Source organism: Juglans microcarpa x Juglans regia, chromosome 6D (genome assembly GCF_004785595.1).
Source record: "Juglans microcarpa x Juglans regia isolate MS1-56 chromosome 6D, Jm3101_v1.0, whole genome shotgun sequence".
Lineage (NCBI taxonomy): Eukaryota > Viridiplantae > Streptophyta > Magnoliopsida > Fagales > Juglandaceae > Juglans > Juglans microcarpa x Juglans regia.
Genome location: NC_054604.1, coordinates 4,900,511 through 4,918,874, shown reverse-complemented (window position 1 = coordinate 4,918,874; position 18,364 = coordinate 4,900,511). Strand labels below are relative to the sequence as shown.

Here is an 18,364-nt window from a genome sequence, read left to right as displayed (position 1 = left end):
CCCGTAAAAGGAGAGGGGAAGGAAGCCGAAAAGCTTGAAAGAAAAACCTTGTCGAGAGAGAATGGAATCCCACTCTTTCCCCACCATCACCACCACGCCCACTGCTGCAAAAACGCCCATCTCCTACTGCTCACACAAACAAAAGAAAAATCAAAATTCAAAATTCAGAAATAGTACTTCCGCTGAATAAAATACTCCTAATATCCTAAAGCACAAATCAAAATCTCTCCCTCGCTCTCGCTCTCTCTCTCTCTTACTTTCTGTCAATCTCCTCCGCTATCAACGGTCTCTCACCGTTTTTACTGACTACAGACAGACCCCATCAAAGATGAGACAATGAACCCGACGTCTACTCAACCACCGACCCAACATCCCGCAACGGTGCGGAAGCTCATCGTGGACGTCGTCGACGCTCGTGACCTCCTTCCCAAGGATGGCCAGGGCAGCTCCAGCCCTTATGTCGTCGCTGACTTTGACGGCCAAAAGAAGCGGACCTCCACCAAGTTCCGTGACATGAACCCCCAGTGGAACGAGTCCCTGGAGTTCATCGTCTCCGACCCCGACCACATGGACTCCGAGGAGCTCGAGATTGAGGTCTTCAACGATAAGAAGTTCGGCTCCAACAGTGGCAGCGGCCGGAAAAATCACTTCCTCGGGAAGGTGAAGTTGTACGGGAGCCAGTTCGCGAGGCGAGGCAATGAGGCGTTGGTTTACTTTCCTTTGGAGAAGAAGAGCGTATTCAGTTGGATTAGGGGAGAGATTGGCTTGAGAATTTACTACTACGATGAGTTGGTCGAGGAAAACCCGCCACCGAAACCAACCCCGGAAGATACACAACAGACGCAGGAGAATCCGAAGCAGCCAACGGTTGTGGTGGTAGAAGAAGGTAGGGTCTTAGAGGTTACTGCGCCGGTGGATGTCTACCACGAGGGCTCAAACTCTCCGCCGGTTGTCGTCATCGAGGAGTCACCGCCTCCGCAGGGGGTTCATTATCATTCTGAGCCGCAGGAGGTCATAACGATGGCTCATCAGATGGACGCACATCAAACACATGAGGTGAGCAAGATGCAGACCGGGAGGGTTGGGGAGAGGGTCAGGATTATGAGGAAGATGCCAAACGGAGATTACTCTCCGAGAGTGATTGTTGGAAGGTCAGCCAAAGACACAGTTGATAGGGTCCATCCCTACGATCTGGTCGAACCGATGCAATACCTGTTCGTACGGATCGTGAAGGCGAGTGGCCTATCGCCGAACGAGAATCCGTACGTGAGGATCAAGACGTCAAGTCACCTTACGAAATCGAAGCCGGCGAGACACCGACCGGGAGAACCGACTGACTCTCCCGAGTGGAACCAGGTCTTTGCGCTCGGACACAGCCGGCCAGACTCAGCGGGCACAACCTTGGAGATAACGGTTTGGGACTCGCCGTCGGAGCATTTCCTCGGAGGCGTCTTATTCGACCTGTCCGACGTACCCGTACGCGATCCGCCGGATAGCCCATTAGCTCCCCAGTGGTATCACCTCGAAGGGGCTTCGGTCGATCAGCAACCTGGCAAGGTCTCCGGCGATATACAGCTCTCCGTCTGGATCGGTACTCAAGCTGACGACGCCTTTCCTGAGGCATGGAGCTCCGACGCACCGTATGTAGCGCACACGCGCTCGAAGGTATATCAGTCGCCTAAGCTTTGGTATCTGAGAGTCACGGTAATCGAAGTGCAGGACCTTCACATTGCTTCGAATCTACCGCCATTGACGGCGCCAGAAATTCGAGTGAAAGCACACCTGGGATTTCAAATGGTACGAACCAGGCGAGGGTCCATGAGCAATCACAGTGCGTCGTTCCACTGGAACGAGGACCTTATATTCGTTGCCGGCGAGCCACTGGAGGAGTACTCGCTGTTCCTTGTCATCGAAGATCGTACGGCCAAGGATGTCCAACTCCTCGGCCTCATCGAAGTTCCTGTGAGCTCGATCGAGCAACGGGTGGATGAGCGCTACGTGGCTTCCAAATGGTTTCCGCTGGAGGATGGAACCGGAGGTGCTGGGTCCTACTGCGGGAGAATCCATCTGCGTCTTTGCTTGGAGGGAGGGTATCACGTGCTTGACGAGGCAGCTCACGTGTGTAGCGACTTTCGGCCCACGGCGAAGCAGCTCTGGAAGCCAGCAATTGGGATTTTGGAGCTTGGAATCCTCGGGGCTCGCGGCTTGCTCCCGATGAAAGCCAAGAGTTCCGGCAAGGGGTCTACGGATGCTTACTGTGTTGCCAAGTATGGAAAGAAGTGGGTCCGGACGCGCACAATCACTGACAGCTTTGATCCACGCTGGAATGAGCAGTACACGTGGCAAGTCTATGATCCTTGCACGGTTTTGACCATAGGGGTTTTTGACAATTGGCGTATGTTTGCTGACGTGGCGGAGGAGAAGCTGGACTGTCGTATTGGCAAAGTACGTATACGGGTATCTACATTGGAGAGTAACAAGGTGTACACAAACTCGTACCCATTACTAGTTCTGATGAGAACCGGGTTGAAGAAAATGGGCGAGATCGAGTTGGCGGTTCGCTTCGCATGTCCCTCATTGTTGCCGGAAACTTGCGCGGTGTACGGCCAGCCATTGCTTCCCAGAATGCACTATCTCCGGCCACTTGGGGTGACTCAACAGGAAGCGTTACGTGGGGCTGCGACGAAGATGGTGGAGGCGTGGCTTCAACGGTCGGAGCCACCGTTGGGGCAAGAGGTGGTCCGGTACATGTTAGATGCGGATTCACACACATGGAGCATGAGGAAGAGCAAGGCTAATTGGTTTCGGATCGCAGCGGTTCTTGGATGGGCGGTGGGGTTGGCGAAATGGTTGGGTGGTATCCGGAGGTGGAGGAACCCTATTACAACAGTACTTGTTCATGTCTTGTATTTGGTGCTTGTTTGGTATCCGGATTTAATTGTTCCGACCGGGTTTCTATACGTGTTCTTAATCGGAGTATGGTACTATCGATTTAAGCCCAAGATCCCGGCGGGGATGGATATCCGACTATCGCAAGCAGAAACAGTTGACCCTGATGAGCTGGACGAGGAATTCGACACAATACCAAGCTCGAAACCACCCGACATAATCCGGGCAAGGTACGACAAGTTAAGAATGTTGGCTGCAAGGGTGCAGACAGTGTTGGGCGATTTTGCAGCCCAAGGGGAAAGGGTGCAAGCCTTGGTGAGCTGGAGGGACCCAAGGGCCACGAAATTGTTCATAGCAGTATGCCTGGTGATCACGGTGCTGCTATATACAGTGCCACCAAAAATGGTAGCCGTGGCCTTGGGATTCTACTACCTGCGCCACCCCATGTTCAGGGACCCCATGCCACCTGCTAGTTTAAACTTCTTCAGACGGCTTCCTAGCTTGTCTGACCGATTACTGTAGAGTAGAGAGTTTAAAAAAAAAATTCAGCATTCTTTTTAAGGTACCATTGAAAAAGACAATCAAAACAACTGTCCGTGTTGAAAAAGTTGTCCTCAATATATAAATATATAGACATTGAGAGGAGTGAAAAGAGAGGGAGATCATAGAAAGGAAAGTCGCAATTGTCATGATGTTCGTTTCTTCCTTTTTTTTTTTTTTTTTTTTTCTTTTTTTTAAAATATTGGCGTATCTGAATTGATGGACTAACTATAAAGAAATTGAAATAAGAGGAAGGAGTGGGGAGCAAAAAAAAAAACAGTTTTAGAGGGAAGAAAAATGAGTGCTAGAGTTGAATGGCAGTGACATGCATGTTTGCTGTAATGGTGTCGTGAAAAGTATAAACATAGAATTGCTTTTTCTTCGACTGTTTGTGTATGTAATTGGTCCATTCATCTCAAAGGCAGTGAGGTTTGCCGGGAATCACTGCTGTGCATTGCATTGCATGCCCTACTGAACTGATCTACTGCATGCTGTAAAAGTGACGTTTTTGTGCTTTCTTACCGTGTAAAAAAAGTGAGATTTTTTCATGGGCTAGTGCATCTAAACTCTCTGATCGTGCATGTGGAGGAGATAGTTCTTCATAATTCATGGATCAAAAAGTCTCTAAAAGATCAACTTTGTTCAAGGTATTTCAGTCATGTTGTATGGTTGTCAGCCTTTAGGTATCCCTTTTCAGACCATTTTGACTAATTTACTTGCGCGCGCGCACACACCTATATATATATATAAATATATATGCTATGAGATCTTCAGACTATACAGAAATTCTCTCAATGCCATCTCCAGTTCACAGTCCAATGAGAAGCAGCCACATAAACTCTATTTATGTGTTTCTTTCTCCCTCATATCTTAAAGGAAAAAAACCCTTGTGATCTTCTTCTCGTTAGAAATTTGCCTTTGTTCTACTGTTTTTCTTTTCACACCTTTTAATGCAATGTCATGAGTTGTCGTCTTCGAACCGTTAAACAATAATGCTGATTTCTTGTTTCAGTGTTTTTGCAAGCGTGATTCGCGGTGTTACGTTAAGATCTGTAGTAACTTTTGTTTGGTTGTTGAGAAAAATAAGGAGAATAAGAGAATGAAACCTGCTTATGATATTTAGATGCTTAGGAAACTGAAAAAAATAACTCCTTTTATCTCTTCTTCTTCCCTGCATTATGGGTGGGATACAGAATGTATGAGAATGTAAAATATTGTATGTGAAAGGTTGGGCCCTACAGAAAAGGGAGGGCCACCCAATGGACTGTTCTTTTTTTCGGCTGGGATGATACCCAGTAGAAGCTTGTAAGAAAGTGGAGGCCCTATAAAAATGGTAAGTTAACCCAATTAAAAATGATAACTTAAATGGAATGAAGAAGATTCATGATAGAAAAATTTTATTTATCATCTCCACATATTATATATTGCACTTATTTTTATTTTATTTTTTTTTCTTTTACTAAATATATGATATATGAATGATAAGTAGAAGAATTCAATTAGTTTAATAAGAATAAAACTAAAATTTCTTTTACTTTTAAAAAAATAAAAATAAATAGAAAAAAGTATGGTGTGTGGAATGATGACTAGAAAAATTCTTTAAAAAATAGTTGCAAGATTTAAAGATTTCTTTTCACGTTCTTATCTGAATTTAAAATCTTAAGTGAATGAGATATATATAGGCACGCGAAGTGAGTCTTATAATATTTATTGAATATTTAATACTATTCAAAAAATCCAAACTAGTCGTAGCAATAAATATTGTATGGCCTAATTCATATATCTATCTCTCTTAAGGAAATAGAGACAGGGAGAGAATATAGCACAACATGTGATGTTAATTATTTATATATACAAAGAAAAAAAGTAAGAGAAATTGTAGACCGTACAAGCAGTTTGTGGCTTAGCGAGGAAAGTTGATGCTGATTTTAAGAATCATTGTCAAATTTGATGAAGCACTCTTTTATAGATGATGTGGGTAATCATATTTGTCGCGATTTTGACACATATTGTTCACACACACATATATATATATGTTATTTACAATATAAATACAGCTTCTGTTTGAGATCAGATCAATAAATACTGAGGGTTTCCCTAGCTCTGAATTATATAGTACTTTGTGTAAACATACGGACAACGCAAGGATAGGATTCTTGGTAATATTGTCAGAATTTCTCTGCTCCTGATCTTCTAGTGTTTTGTCCCCGTCATCTGTCTTTCCTAGCTAGCTTAGTATATATAACGAGTTTCCTTTGCTTCTTGGACCATTTTTCCGGCCATTTTTTTATTGGCAATGCAGCTGTATATATGGTGTTATTAATTGTTGATCGGAGGCATGCAATAGTTTATTTCTAGTTAATTTGACCTAGCTAGTAATACAAACTACATGTTATATGTGTGTGTTTGTGCGCGCGTGCATACCGGCCGGACTCCGGCCATCCTCGGGGTAGTCAACCACCCTCTCAAGGGTAGTAATTCACAATGACAGCGCCAATGTCCCCTTTGTTTTGTTTTTATTAATAACTATTTTGATTTATTTCATTTTTAATTATAATAATTTTACGATGAGTAGCTATTACTCATTTGGTAAGATTATGGGATTTATAAAAGAGTAATTATGATTCTCTTCATCCTAATTTTTATCATTTTTATTCTTACCATGATTCATATGGCATATTTTAATTACACTATAAGAAAATTGTTTATTTGTGGTCAGGTATTTTCTATGAAAATGATTATTTTCTGTTAAAATGAGACTATTTTCGTCGTAAATAGTTATTCTCATCGCAAATAATCCGTCGCAAATACTCGTTTTTCTTGTAATGAATTAAGTGTATTCATGAGTAATCTGCCTAAATAAAAAGTCACTTAAAATGTGACATCAATCAACAGGTGTACTAGAGATGAAAAAATTAAAATGAAGAGTAAAATTTATTTTTATAAAGTTCTAGGAAATCTGGTCACTTCGGTTTCAATTTCATTGCATGGATGGATGTTGAAAGATCGATTAGGATTTGGACAAGCTTGATTTCTATGAGAATTATATATATACCAATCTCGATATATATATATATATATATATATATATATATATATATGTATGTTTGAGCGAGCTGATCTACTACTGTTGTAGTACTGTTTAGGCAAGAAATTACTAATTACCTTGCTTTTCTGTATGCATTAGCAGTTTTACTTCATGCTCGATCATTGCTTCTAAATTCCACCAATTTTATGTTCTCAGAGGGAACCTGATCAATTAATATCCAAGATCTGTTGCATCGATCCTTAGTTTAAGTATGGGAGAAACCGCAGCTTCTGATCATAAACATGATGAAAAAGAGGAAGTTGAGAAGGTGAACAAGAAAGAAAAGAAAGAGAAACACGAGCAGGATGGAGATCATCAAGAGAAGGGAGATCAGGAGAAAACAAAGGACAAAAAAAAGAAAGATAAGGATGGTAAATGCAAGGAAGATAAAGCTGAAGGAAAGGAGAAGAAGAAAAAGAATCCTGAAGAGAAGAACGATCCATCAAAACTGAGGCTAAAGCTTGAAAAGATCGATTCCAAGATGCAGGCACTGGTGGCAAAGAAAGAAGAAATCTTGAAACTGCTTAAAGAAGCCGAACAAGGTGCTCCGGCCCCAAATGCTAGTGGAGGAGGAGCTTGCCCCACCACCACCTCTTGAAGCTACGTACTCTTACTAGCTAGATGATCAGTTATCTAGGGTGCAAAAAATCCTGAGATTTAGGGACATGAATCAGTGATCTTTACATATAATAACATGACTAAGATCATGATCATCTTCTGCAGCTAGCACAAGAAACCAGTCTGTAAAAATATTATAATATTAGGTCAAAGATCAATCACTGATCAACATATCAAATAAATCGTGAAATAAATTAAGAATAAACCTGTACTGATCATATCGAATTGGCTCAACAATATATGTATATATATGGATGGATATTTGGCCGATGATTGGATAAGTAATGTTGGGAATGAAGCCTGGTCCGGAAGCAATGCATGCATGTACGTAGCAGTAAGGTCGAAGATGATCATCATGAATTAGTTGCATATTATAAATATACTTGCATTGATCACGGACCAAGCTTTATTCCTCACATGATATTATCGTACTTACTAATATCAATACAGATTCAATGCGTTGGGTTGTGTATCAAGAGTAATTGTGATCATCCCTTTTATATATGCAGTATATGGTTGCATGGAGCCCTAAGAGACGACATGCTATGTTGTTGTACTCCACTACTGGGGCGGGGGCTTTTGCATGCATGCATCCCATGGATGCATGGGATCCCATACATGCGCGCAGATCAGGTGCGCGCAAAAGTTAATACAAGGTTGTCTGTTGTGCGAATCAATGTCAGAAACGCGCATACACCACGTTGCCCAATCACAACCTACTTCATTGGTATACCACTAATTAATGTCTGCTTTTTTTATATTCCCTTACGTTCCTTCACTTGGAGACAAGCCAATGCATCTCATCCCTCATGCATGTTTCCTCAAAAATGGCTGGCTTTCACAATTAATGTACGGTCGATTTTGCAATAATGCATATATATATATATATATATATATATTATATATATATATATATATATATGAGCCTCTCTGGCCTTCGAGTGACAGGGATCGATGCGGTTCTTCTGGTTGTGTCCAAGAGTCCGATCCATCGGAATCTGGCTATTTCATTGGGATCTTGAAAATAATAAAAGTTAACATGCACTCTTATTCGCTATTTATATTTCACATGTCAATTCTCAACTAATTGTTTAATTCATCAAACCGGCTAAAAGGTAAAATGTACGACCTTGTTAATTAATATTGAGTCAGAGTTATTCTATATGCAATTGTGAAGTGCGTAAACGCTTCATAATTATTTTGAAAAAAAAAATTACTATTAAAAAATTAATTTTTTTATGTGAGTCTCATATTTTATTTATTTATTTTAAAACGATTACGTAGTGATTACACAATTTACAGTTATAAATATATTTTCTCATTAAGTAATGATTTGTATAAACCTTAAATAGACAAGTCTTGTGTAGTCTCTTTGTAAAAAAATAGACCCCCATAAAAAAATTTACTCTTTGTAAAAAAAGGTAGACCCCCATAAAAAATATATATATATATTCTTTTTGACAAAAGGATTGTGTAAGGCTTGCATTCTTAGACTTGTAGTTAGCATTACTCTTTAAGATTTGACGGTCAAGATTATGCTACATCGCATATTTTCCTTTATTTTCATCCATCTTAAAGTCATAATTGAACAAAAAAAATTTATTTGCGATTTTTCCTTTTATAGTTATAATAGGAAGGTAGTATATTAATTTTGATAGTTTTGTATAAAAAGTAGAAAGTATAATTAAATGCTTATTAGTTAGAGGGTGAACAAATCATTTAATAACTCATAAAAAATCGATCTTTATAACTATTAGCTAGGGTACTTTATTTTAGATCCAAACCGTTGATCACAAATCAAATTTTCATGATTTCAAAATTAATTATCAAATCAAAGGGGAAAGTTGTTGATTAATTGTTAGTTATTATTATTTTTTAGTTTTTTATTATCTTTACAATTTGATTTTAGAGTTATTTGAATGTGGCATTCTTGAGCTACTAATTGTAATAAATCAAATATAAGGGAAAGAATGTGAGCAATGTTCCAAAAAAAGATGCGAAAAAAAAAATCAATCATAGGATACAAAGATAGATTTACGTGGTTCGACAACATGCCTACGTCCATAGAGTTGTAAAGAATTTTATTTTATTCTCTTAAAGAATATCATAGTACACTGTGAAGCAAAATTACAATACTTAGAATGAACATACTTTTCATAATAAACATATATATATGGTTATATAGTGGAAATACTAATTTTGCAATTTATGGGTTATTCGCTCAAGCGAATCTCAAGTGAACTTTATGTCTGTTGTTCGCTTAAGCGAACTCTCTGTCTAAATTTTGCTCGAGTGACCTGTTGCACAAACGTCAAGCAAATTTTGCATTTCGAATAAGCCCAAGCCTCATTGAAATTCCATCAAAAAATCGTAACGAAACCTTGTAGGTGGAGTCATCAAATCAAGCCGGCCGCCACAAGAACAAACCATGCTCCACAAACCCAAAAAATTAAAAAAATTAAAAAATAAAAAAAAGGAAGAGGAAGTGTCTCTAATGAGACGTTCAAACATTTAAAATTCTAAATTTAAATTGTGGTCATTTAATTTAGGGTTAGAACGGCATATGATTCAATAGCATCAACGCTAGATGTCTGAAAATTATATATATGATAGAAAGAAAGGATATGGAGTTATTGGGGAGAAAATATAAATATATATCTTACAAGTCATTTGTTATAAAATAAAAATAATGATATCTATATAACTATTTTAAAAGCCAATTTAACCCCAAATAATGTGATAGTATTACTTCATTAATTTTTTTTTTTATTTTAATTTCAATTTCAAATTCTGAAAAGTAATTTGCGAATCTAGGACACGTAAGTCTCCCGCAAACTTTTTTTAAGAACGTACGTGGGATTTACAATGAAAAGGTGGTTTTTTTTTTTTTTTTAAATGATGGGTATCACTTTTTTTCAAACTCTTGTATCAGACTTGCACACGCTAATTAATTACATGAATTAGGATCAGAAGAAATTATAGATTAGCTCAAGAATATATAGTATTCCTCCTTAAAAAAAAAAATTTAATTTCATTTAACATAGAAATTATAAAAGAGTGATAAATTAATCTTTTCTCTGAAATTATAAATCATTAATTTTATTGAAAAATTCTACTCGTCATTTATGTACTATATATATATTTTTTTTTAATAGATGTATGGTATAAGAATGACGCGTAAATTAACTCTATAATCATTACTCACTATTATTGTATAGGTCCAATCCGGAAAACCGCATAATGTAAGTGGGGGAAGCCTACACGTCGATTGGCCCTTTTCACTGTGACGAAAGATGATTACATATATAGACCCATATTCACATGGGGTAACGTGGATTTGATGCTAAATCCCAAAAGATCATGTGATCCCCCATTAGAATCTTAGACCCCATCTTTTCATTTTCAATGTGAACGTAAGTTATTAATTTCAGAAATCAACTTTCCATTTTTAAAATTTTGAATAGAAATTCACCATTCGTTAAGATCCGACCGTTCAATTAAAATATCAAATTTTGACAATATCTTGTCAAAATGACTAGTTTGGTAATAAACAATAAAAAAAAGGGTAATGCTACATGAACCGATAATTCAACCTATAAGTACAAATATACTTCTTTTTTTCATTAATCATTTTTTATATATTTTTAAACATTTTTAAAAATTTGAAAAAAAAATACCAATTCATTAATATTCATTTTCTTAAACATTAAGTAAAAAACATAAAAAATAAAAAAATCAATCAGTCACTTTTATCGTTCACTTTTATAGGTTCAAATAGTATTTTCCATAAAAAAAATTAAAAAAAAAAAGTTGGAAGACTATTGTTTGGATTCAGAAATGATATGATATGATTAATTTAGATGAAAGTTGAAAAAAATATTGTTGAAATATTATTTATTATTATTATTATTGTTTTGGAATTTGAAAAAGTTGAATTGTTTATTATATTTTCTGTAAAAATTTGATAAAATTGTAATGATGAGATGAAACACTTTCTGAATCCAAACAATAAGTTTTTCCTAATTTTTTAAAGATTGATGAAACTGAGGTTGAAAGCATTGAAACTAGTAACTCTTGGTTGCCCTTCATCAACTGAGTGAGGTGGTCCATCAAGTTCAAAGACTTCTCTTATGGAGGTTTGGGAAATTTACATCTACAACTATTTATTGTACCAACAAGGTAAAGGAACCAAATCATCGTACAGCAGTCTATTCTCTGTACTGCTTCAGCTCAGCTAAGACGTTTTCTTCTTGTTTTTGTTCCTCCTTACCGTCGCATGTACTGTAAAATGGAAGTGTCAAAAAGAAGCAAGACAGCTCGATATAAATTAGACCACATTCTGGGTTAAATGGTCCGCTAAATCACTTTCCAACCGGTTCTTGGAAATTTCACTCAACCATTCCTCTGTCTCTCAGTACAAAGGGAAACTTCCTCTTTGGCTGCTTCTTCCCAGTTTCAATAAATTTAATGCCAACCAATTCTAATTCTTGAAAACAAAAGCATTGATCATCATCACAGGTTTTTAACAACAAATAACCATGTTCCCTGGTTTATACCATGATATTGGCAAAAGGGCCAGAGGTTATATTTCCTTTGTGGTTTCTAATTTATATCTAGAATTATTTCTTACTAAAGTTGCATGTGGTTTCTCTTTTGTGGTATATGCTCACATGGATTCACTTCACTTCTATGTTAGATCTTCTATACAGAGGCTATGCTCAGCAACCACCTAATCTCTGCCAGTTCCAAGGCTTTGATTGCAGCCTTGATATCTCCTGTCGAAGTAATTTCCTCTCAATCTTAGTAAGCTACGGTTTATTCTTATTTGACTTTGTTCAGCTAAAGAAGGCTAGGAATAATTAATTCATTCTCAACATGTTTTGCAGAGGATTCATGGTGTTGCATAAACCATTACTTCTGTCTTCGTCCTCACTAGTCTTGAATGATTAAGAAACATTTATAATCATTTCCCTTTGTGAAAAATTGAAGACAGCATCTTAAAAGGATTTGTTCTTTAATTTGGACTAGTCTCATTGCAGTCATGAACAAATGTTGTTTCCCCGTCTATAAAATTTCTGCCATTGTGTCGTCAAATGATTATGTAAATTAAAGGGACAGCCATAATTTTGTATTAAATCTATGTTAGTTAGAACCAAATAAATTGCTTGATAATTTGCAATAAACCCCATAAGCAAGAGAGCAAGTAGCACTGTAGAGGGGCAAGAATATTAGCTCTCTTCCTTGCCATCATGCTTTTGTTACAGAACTTCAATTGAAAAAAAGTAGCTGGAACTGAATCTGATATTTTAGTTTCCTATGACTCTTTACAGTTGGAGACATTGCACCTGGACTAAGGACCCTTTTTAACCTAGACATTCCGGATTCTGCAAGAGTAGGTCACTTTCTTCCCATCTGAAATCTGAACAAGTTTAGCATTACTATTTTAGTTTGCATTTCCTTGTCTACCTTTGATTCCCTCTTCCTTGTTGAGCCAGAGCCATGTTATACAGTACAGGAGATCCAATTCTTAGACAACAGTGATTGTGGTAACAGGTGGAGCTGCAATACTCGGGAGACTATGCTGGGATAACAGGAGGATTGGGGTTGAAAGGAAACCCAATTACAGGATATAAGCCCCTCATAAACTTGTCGGGTGTGGTAGGAAGCGATTTTCTATCTCTTGGAACTGACCTAGCCTTTGACATATCAACTAGAACACTCAACAAAGTCAATGCTGGTTTGAGCTTCAGCAGTGACTTCCTTATTGCTTCCATAAACTTGTGAGCATTATTCCCATGAAATGTTGGAGAAAGAAACTTTTAGAAGAAAAGAAAAGAAAGAAAGTTTTTTTCTTGAAAGAAAGTTGTTTTCTTTGAGAAGTAAACAGAAATTTTCTAATCTCTATTTACTATGAACATGAACTCAAAATGTTTGTTTGATGAGCTAAGCTTCTCTAACAATGCAGGAATGACATGCTTGACACTTGGAAGGTTTCCGGTTGCCGCGTTATCAACCCTCCGACCAACACTGCCATTGCAGCAGAACTCAAGCATACCTTTTCAGTCAATGACACTGCCCTCACTATTGGTGGCCAGCATGCAATATTTCCTTTTACATTGTTGAAGGCAAGATTAAGCACTTATGGCAGGGCAGGAGCTCTTATTCAGCAAGAGTTGTTCGAAAAGCTTGTTCTAACAATTGGTGGAGAGCTGGACTTTATGGACATAAGGAGAGTTCCTAATCTTGGTCTGTCTGTGGCATTCAACCTTTAGAAGAAGCCAGCACAGAAAGCTTCTTCTACATCCACACAACAAAAGTACAAACATATGGAACTTATGGTTTTCCTGGAATAATTTTTGCGTGTCATACAAAAAGATATTGAGGCAAATACTTTAGTAGTAAGTTAGAGGTACTATTCTAGTAAAAGTAAAATAATTTATTTGTATTTTTTTAAGAGGCAGGAGAAGAAGTAAGTTAGTGTATACTTCTGCATCACTTCCATTGGACATGTACTTGAGAAAGTGAAAGATATATGTATACCGGTTTCCAGAAAATGGTAAAAGTATTAATGAATGGAAATTACTCCTGATGGCTTTTTTGAAGGAAAATACTTTAGTCACAAAGGGATTACACAAAAGTAAACTCACAAACTAATGTGACTTGATGTGGTACGTTAGATTATAAAGTTACTTTTATTATAAAATAGATCTAACGGATTTCATAAAACTACATCGGCTTGTAGATTTACTTTATGTAATCTTTTTATGTCTTTAGAAGTTTTTCTTTTTTGAAAACCTAAAAAAGAAAAGGATGATATACTCTGAACAAAGGATCTAGCAAAGAGGGCTGGTGGCATTAAATCTTTGAGAAAAGTTGAGTTTTACAAGGTTTTATGTGTCTCGATGAGCTTTAAGTTGCCAAGTGTATACAAAGACATACACGGGCTATTTAGGGCTATTAGGGCTATTTTATTAGCTCAACCTTTGTAAAGAATAAGAACATTTCGTTGTATTTCTCTTCTTTCAGTTGAATCAAGACATTGCACAAGGATCAAGTTTCGGAATGAACAACTCTCAAGTTTCACGACCAGAAATAATATGACAGTACTTGGGACAACTTACATAGTTTCGAAATGATCAACTTAACATACATGGGACATCTTCAAACTTCCTATTAACAATGATAATCATTGTTAACAAACTAATATGACAGTCACTCATGTTGGATTATAGTACACCAGTTATAAATATCAACGTCCATGCACGAACTTATTAGAGGCATACAAATGGAAAATCAACAACACTACTGGTGACTAGAACCCTGAAGAAGGCCATCACGGATTTGAGTAGCAACATCACGAACTGCACCAGGTCCATGTGGGATGAACACGGCAGATGATTTCGAGGCAGCACCAATTTCTTTCATGGTGTCAAAATACTGGGTAACAAGTACCATGTCCATGACATCCTTTGCTGTGGTCCCAGGCACATTAACAGAGAAGCCTAGCACACTGTCTCTCAAGCCATCCACAATAGCTTGTCGCTGGCGAGCAATACCCAGACCAGACAAATACTTAGACTCGGCCTCACCCTCAGCTCGTTTAATTTGCAAGATTTTCTCAGCCTCTGCCTTCTCATTAGCTGCCACCCTCATTCTTGCAGCTGATAACACAACGTTTTGAGAAAAATAAATAAATATAAACTCTACTAAATAAAAGAAACTTAAAACTTCAAGAGAAGAAGGAGCAGAGGACAATGACTTGACAATATACAGGCAAACATGAACTGAACAGTCACCAGAAGATTTTAGTAAAGTAAACTAGATTATATCTGGTCAAAACTCTGGAAATTCATAAAGCTGGGCACCCTTATTCCTAGGAAACAGCTTATTTTGTAGTTGTTACTGATTTTATAGAAACAATTGAGAAAACAACTCTGGTTACCATATCTAAGTTATACTAAATCCAGCCACTTGGTAGGCATGGACATGGGGGGCGCAAGAATAACCATTTGACAGGGTATACCCCATTGACAATCTTCTAGCACAACAACTTTAACACTGAACAATGACAACTTCATCAGATGATACTGAAATTTAGCATCTCCACATAAACACTGAGATGGGTTAAATAGCAAGGGGAAAATTCACAAATCCAAAGTGAGAAAGGAAATCGGTGATGTAACATACCTGCATTAATTTCATTCATTGCTCGCTTCACATGCTCATCTGGTTCAATATCAATTATAAGTGTTTGTACGATTTCATACCCATAAGCAGACATAGCCTGTGAGAAATCACAAAGGAAGAACAACAGTTTCACAAGTTATAGCCTCTGTGATCTTTCACTACCGTTAATTCATCAGATAGTCTACCTTCTCAAGTTCATCTTCCACAGCTTTGGCAATATCATTTTTCTGCTCAAAAGCATCATCCAAGTTAAGCTTTGGGACACTAGCTCTGATTACTAATTTCATGAAAAAGGAAACTCCATTTAGCTGATAATATTTGTGATAAATATAATTTTAGTTCTAAAAACATACAGAAGACAGAAATAGTAATTAATCCCAGCAGGATATCACATCAAGTCACATGCATGTCAGTATAGTATCAGTAGGATTTTCAGTTTATACCATCAAAAACATAAGCTTGTATTTGGGTTCTTGTGTTGCTGAGTTTGTAGAAGGCATCACTTGCCTTGTCAGCCAGGGCACGGTATTGAATGGATGCAACCACATTGACAAAAACATTGTCCTGGAGAACAAATGATCACAAAGATCAATAACCCACATGGCCGAGGCACATGTAACAAGTAACAACAGCCTTGCCAAAATAATTTTCATTCGAGTTATCTTTCCTTCCATATAAACTACAGTACTTCCTCCATTAATTCCTCTGGACTCCAAAAATAAAATATAAACATACCAAAATTGAAAAAAAAAACAATCTGCATTGAAACAGCATAAATTTATAGGTGAGAAAACTTTTTTGATAAGTTAGGTGAGAAAACTTCATCACAGGCTTTGAGCATATCAGCATCACATGCTCTAAGCAAGCCTGTCAAGTGATGCCTTTTATATGCTTGTACTAGTGTCACAAGACGAAAAGGTTAAGTCAACTCCATGGTTATGTAAATTTACAAACCTTTGTCTTGGTCTCGCACTTCACATCCAATTGCTGCAACCGAAGAGTGAGATGCCCAGCAAGCTGGCTTCCAAGGCACCAAGGCAAGCAATGGCATCCTGGCTGAAGTACTTCATCAAATTTGCCAAATCTTTCCTTGATAGCCACAGTCGATTGGTCAACTTGTACACAACAGAACAGATTACCCATCTTCTCTTCACTATTTGATTATCTCTAATATTTATACACAAAAATCAGAAACTAATTGTAAATATAAAATAATGACAATCAAAGCTTTGTATGCAAGTAATAGGCACTAAAACATATTTTTCTTCATGTCAGAAACCCCAGAGACCGTGCAAACACTACCAATAAAGACTAAAATATATTAAAACATACAACCACAAGAGTTATTCTCCACAAACCCTTTTTTATGACAGACAAGTAGACACACCGAATAGCAACCTACACAAAAGCTATACTCCTTGAAGTCCGGGTCCCTAAAATAAACCTGAGACCCATAATTGAAAAAATAGTTAAAAAAATTATGCTGTTCATAAATATTATAAAAAAATTCAATAGAATTTACCACAGATTGATTGCTATTTTTTTAATTTCATTTGTGAAGAATATTGGAAATTGCTCCATGCATAAATTCAATAAAAAGTAGGCAAAAAGTATATGCAGCGAAAGGAGGTCTAAAAATGGAAAAGAAAAAGAAAAATCATGCCATGAATACACATACCAAGCACGTTTTATATCGAAAGTGATAACTCAAAGGTTTACAAGAGTAGAGAGAAGACGCTTACTATTGGTAAGAAAGACAAAGGCAGCAGGCAGCAGGCAGAAGATCACCAAAAAAATAAAGAAGAAAATGAGTGTGAGGTAAGTTGGTATGGCAACTCAAACAAACCAGACATTTGAGCCACTTATATAGACCCCAATAAGACGATGTTGGATTTTTTTTTTTTTTTTTTTTTAAATTACCCATTTAAATATGATATAATTTTGAGTATACTAATGATAGAAGTCAACAAATTAAACCCTTAAGCTTAGTCGCCATTAAAAGCCATTAGGATTAAGCTATCTGAGCTGTATACACCAATGCCAGGACGACTCTAACAAGACTCTAACAACCTTTACTACATAGAAAAACCATCAATTTTTTTTTTTTTTTTTTTAAATACAAGATTCCATTCACTTTCAAATACCTTTACCTTAGGTATAAAATTTTGTTTGGAATAGCAGCAAACTGCTAGGACAAACCTCAAAAACCTCATCAAGGAAAAACTCTGAAAAGTTTGCAGCATCACAGATAGTATCACAGATAGAAAATTTTACCGGGTTCTTGTTCTGCTTCACAATATTCAATATATAAAATTCAGATATTCCATAAATGATAGCGTAACAATTACATGAAGAAAAAAGAACCCAAATTGTGAAAGAAACCAATTTATAGAACACAAGTGTGATTTCCTTAACTTTTCAAAGAAAAAATATCAAGTTTGTAAAGCAAAACATAATGAATTGAAATTAAAGAGAAAAATCTACCTGGATTTCCTTTTCTTAATTGATCCCAGAAGACGAAGATAAGAAACAGAAACTGCGTTATTATTTTAAGCAGTACCCGGGATGGTGAGAAACTTCGCCCTTTGCTTTAGGATGAAGTCAAAAACTAGGTCAAGAACCAGGCAGGACGGCCCCGCTATAGCGACCCCCCAAGGCCAATAGCCATCGTTATCAATTTCAATCCATAGAAATTTCCCATATCCCTTCTCTTTTCTTCTCTCTCACAAGCCAGGTTTAGATTATTCAAATAAAACACTCACTGTAGTTTAGATGATGTAATATTATGTATGTAAAATGAATATTTTTAATAGTAATTTTCATCTATATTTATTCTTCAAATAATAATAAAGGAGAAGAAGGTAGGATCAAATTGTGTGGCTAATAATAGTAGGAAAATGAAATGATTTTTTTATTTATTATTGAAATGAAAATGAAATGATCATTAAAAGTACGATGTGGGATATATAATTATATTTTTTGAGAAATAATAGTGACAACCCTGTTTTTTTCTTCCCTTAGACTTTTAGGAACTAGATATAG

The 18,364-nt window shown here is 37.0% G+C and overlaps 4 protein-coding genes across 5 annotated transcripts; 3 read left to right on the top strand and 1 right to left on the bottom strand.

Annotated features, from left to right (window-relative positions):
* Positions 1-53: 53 nt before the first annotated feature.
* On the top strand, positions 54-3,552 carry LOC121234848 (protein QUIRKY). The gene has a single exon (XM_041130973.1). It carries the CDS (start codon positions 337-339, stop codon positions 3,409-3,411), a length of 3,075 nt encoding a protein of 1,024 aa, XP_040986907.1. The 5' UTR covers positions 54-336; the 3' UTR covers positions 3,412-3,552.
* Positions 3,553-5,471: 1,919 nt separating this feature from the next.
* LOC121235113 (protein PXR1) lies at positions 5,472-7,680 on the top strand. The gene is made up of 2 exons (XM_041131357.1): positions 5,472-5,588; positions 6,674-7,680. Exon 2 carries the CDS (start codon positions 6,729-6,731, stop codon positions 7,113-7,115), a length of 387 nt encoding a protein of 128 aa, XP_040987291.1. The 5' UTR covers positions 5,472-5,588; positions 6,674-6,728; the 3' UTR covers positions 7,116-7,680.
* Positions 7,681-11,533: 3,853 nt separating this feature from the next.
* On the top strand, positions 11,534-13,721 carry LOC121268803 (mitochondrial outer membrane protein porin of 36 kDa-like). Its single transcript, XM_041173065.1, has 5 exons — positions 11,534-11,716; positions 11,832-11,918; positions 12,466-12,527; positions 12,689-12,915; positions 13,101-13,721. Exons 1-5 carry the CDS (start codon positions 11,674-11,676, stop codon positions 13,405-13,407), a joined length of 726 nt encoding a protein of 241 aa, XP_041028999.1. The 5' UTR covers positions 11,534-11,673; the 3' UTR covers positions 13,408-13,721.
* Positions 13,722-14,268: 547 nt separating this feature from the next.
* LOC121234797 (hypersensitive-induced response protein 1) lies at positions 14,269-18,072 on the bottom strand. 2 transcript variants are annotated; one of them, XM_041130897.1, is made up of 6 exons: positions 17,807-18,072; positions 16,277-16,489; positions 15,766-15,886; positions 15,508-15,599; positions 15,323-15,419; positions 14,269-14,796 (listed from the first exon to the last, which is right to left on the bottom strand). In XM_041130897.1, the coding sequence occupies exons 2-6, from the start codon at positions 16,463-16,465 to the stop codon at positions 14,438-14,440; spliced, it is 858 nt and encodes a 285-aa protein (XP_040986831.1). In that variant the 5' UTR covers positions 16,466-16,489; positions 17,807-18,072; the 3' UTR covers positions 14,269-14,437. The 2 variants fall into 2 exon arrangements, with proteins under 2 accessions (XP_040986831.1, XP_040986832.1); XM_041130898.1 differs by lacking the exon at positions 17,807-18,072 and adding an exon at positions 17,522-17,573.
* Between the last annotated feature and the right edge of the window lie 292 nt (positions 18,073-18,364).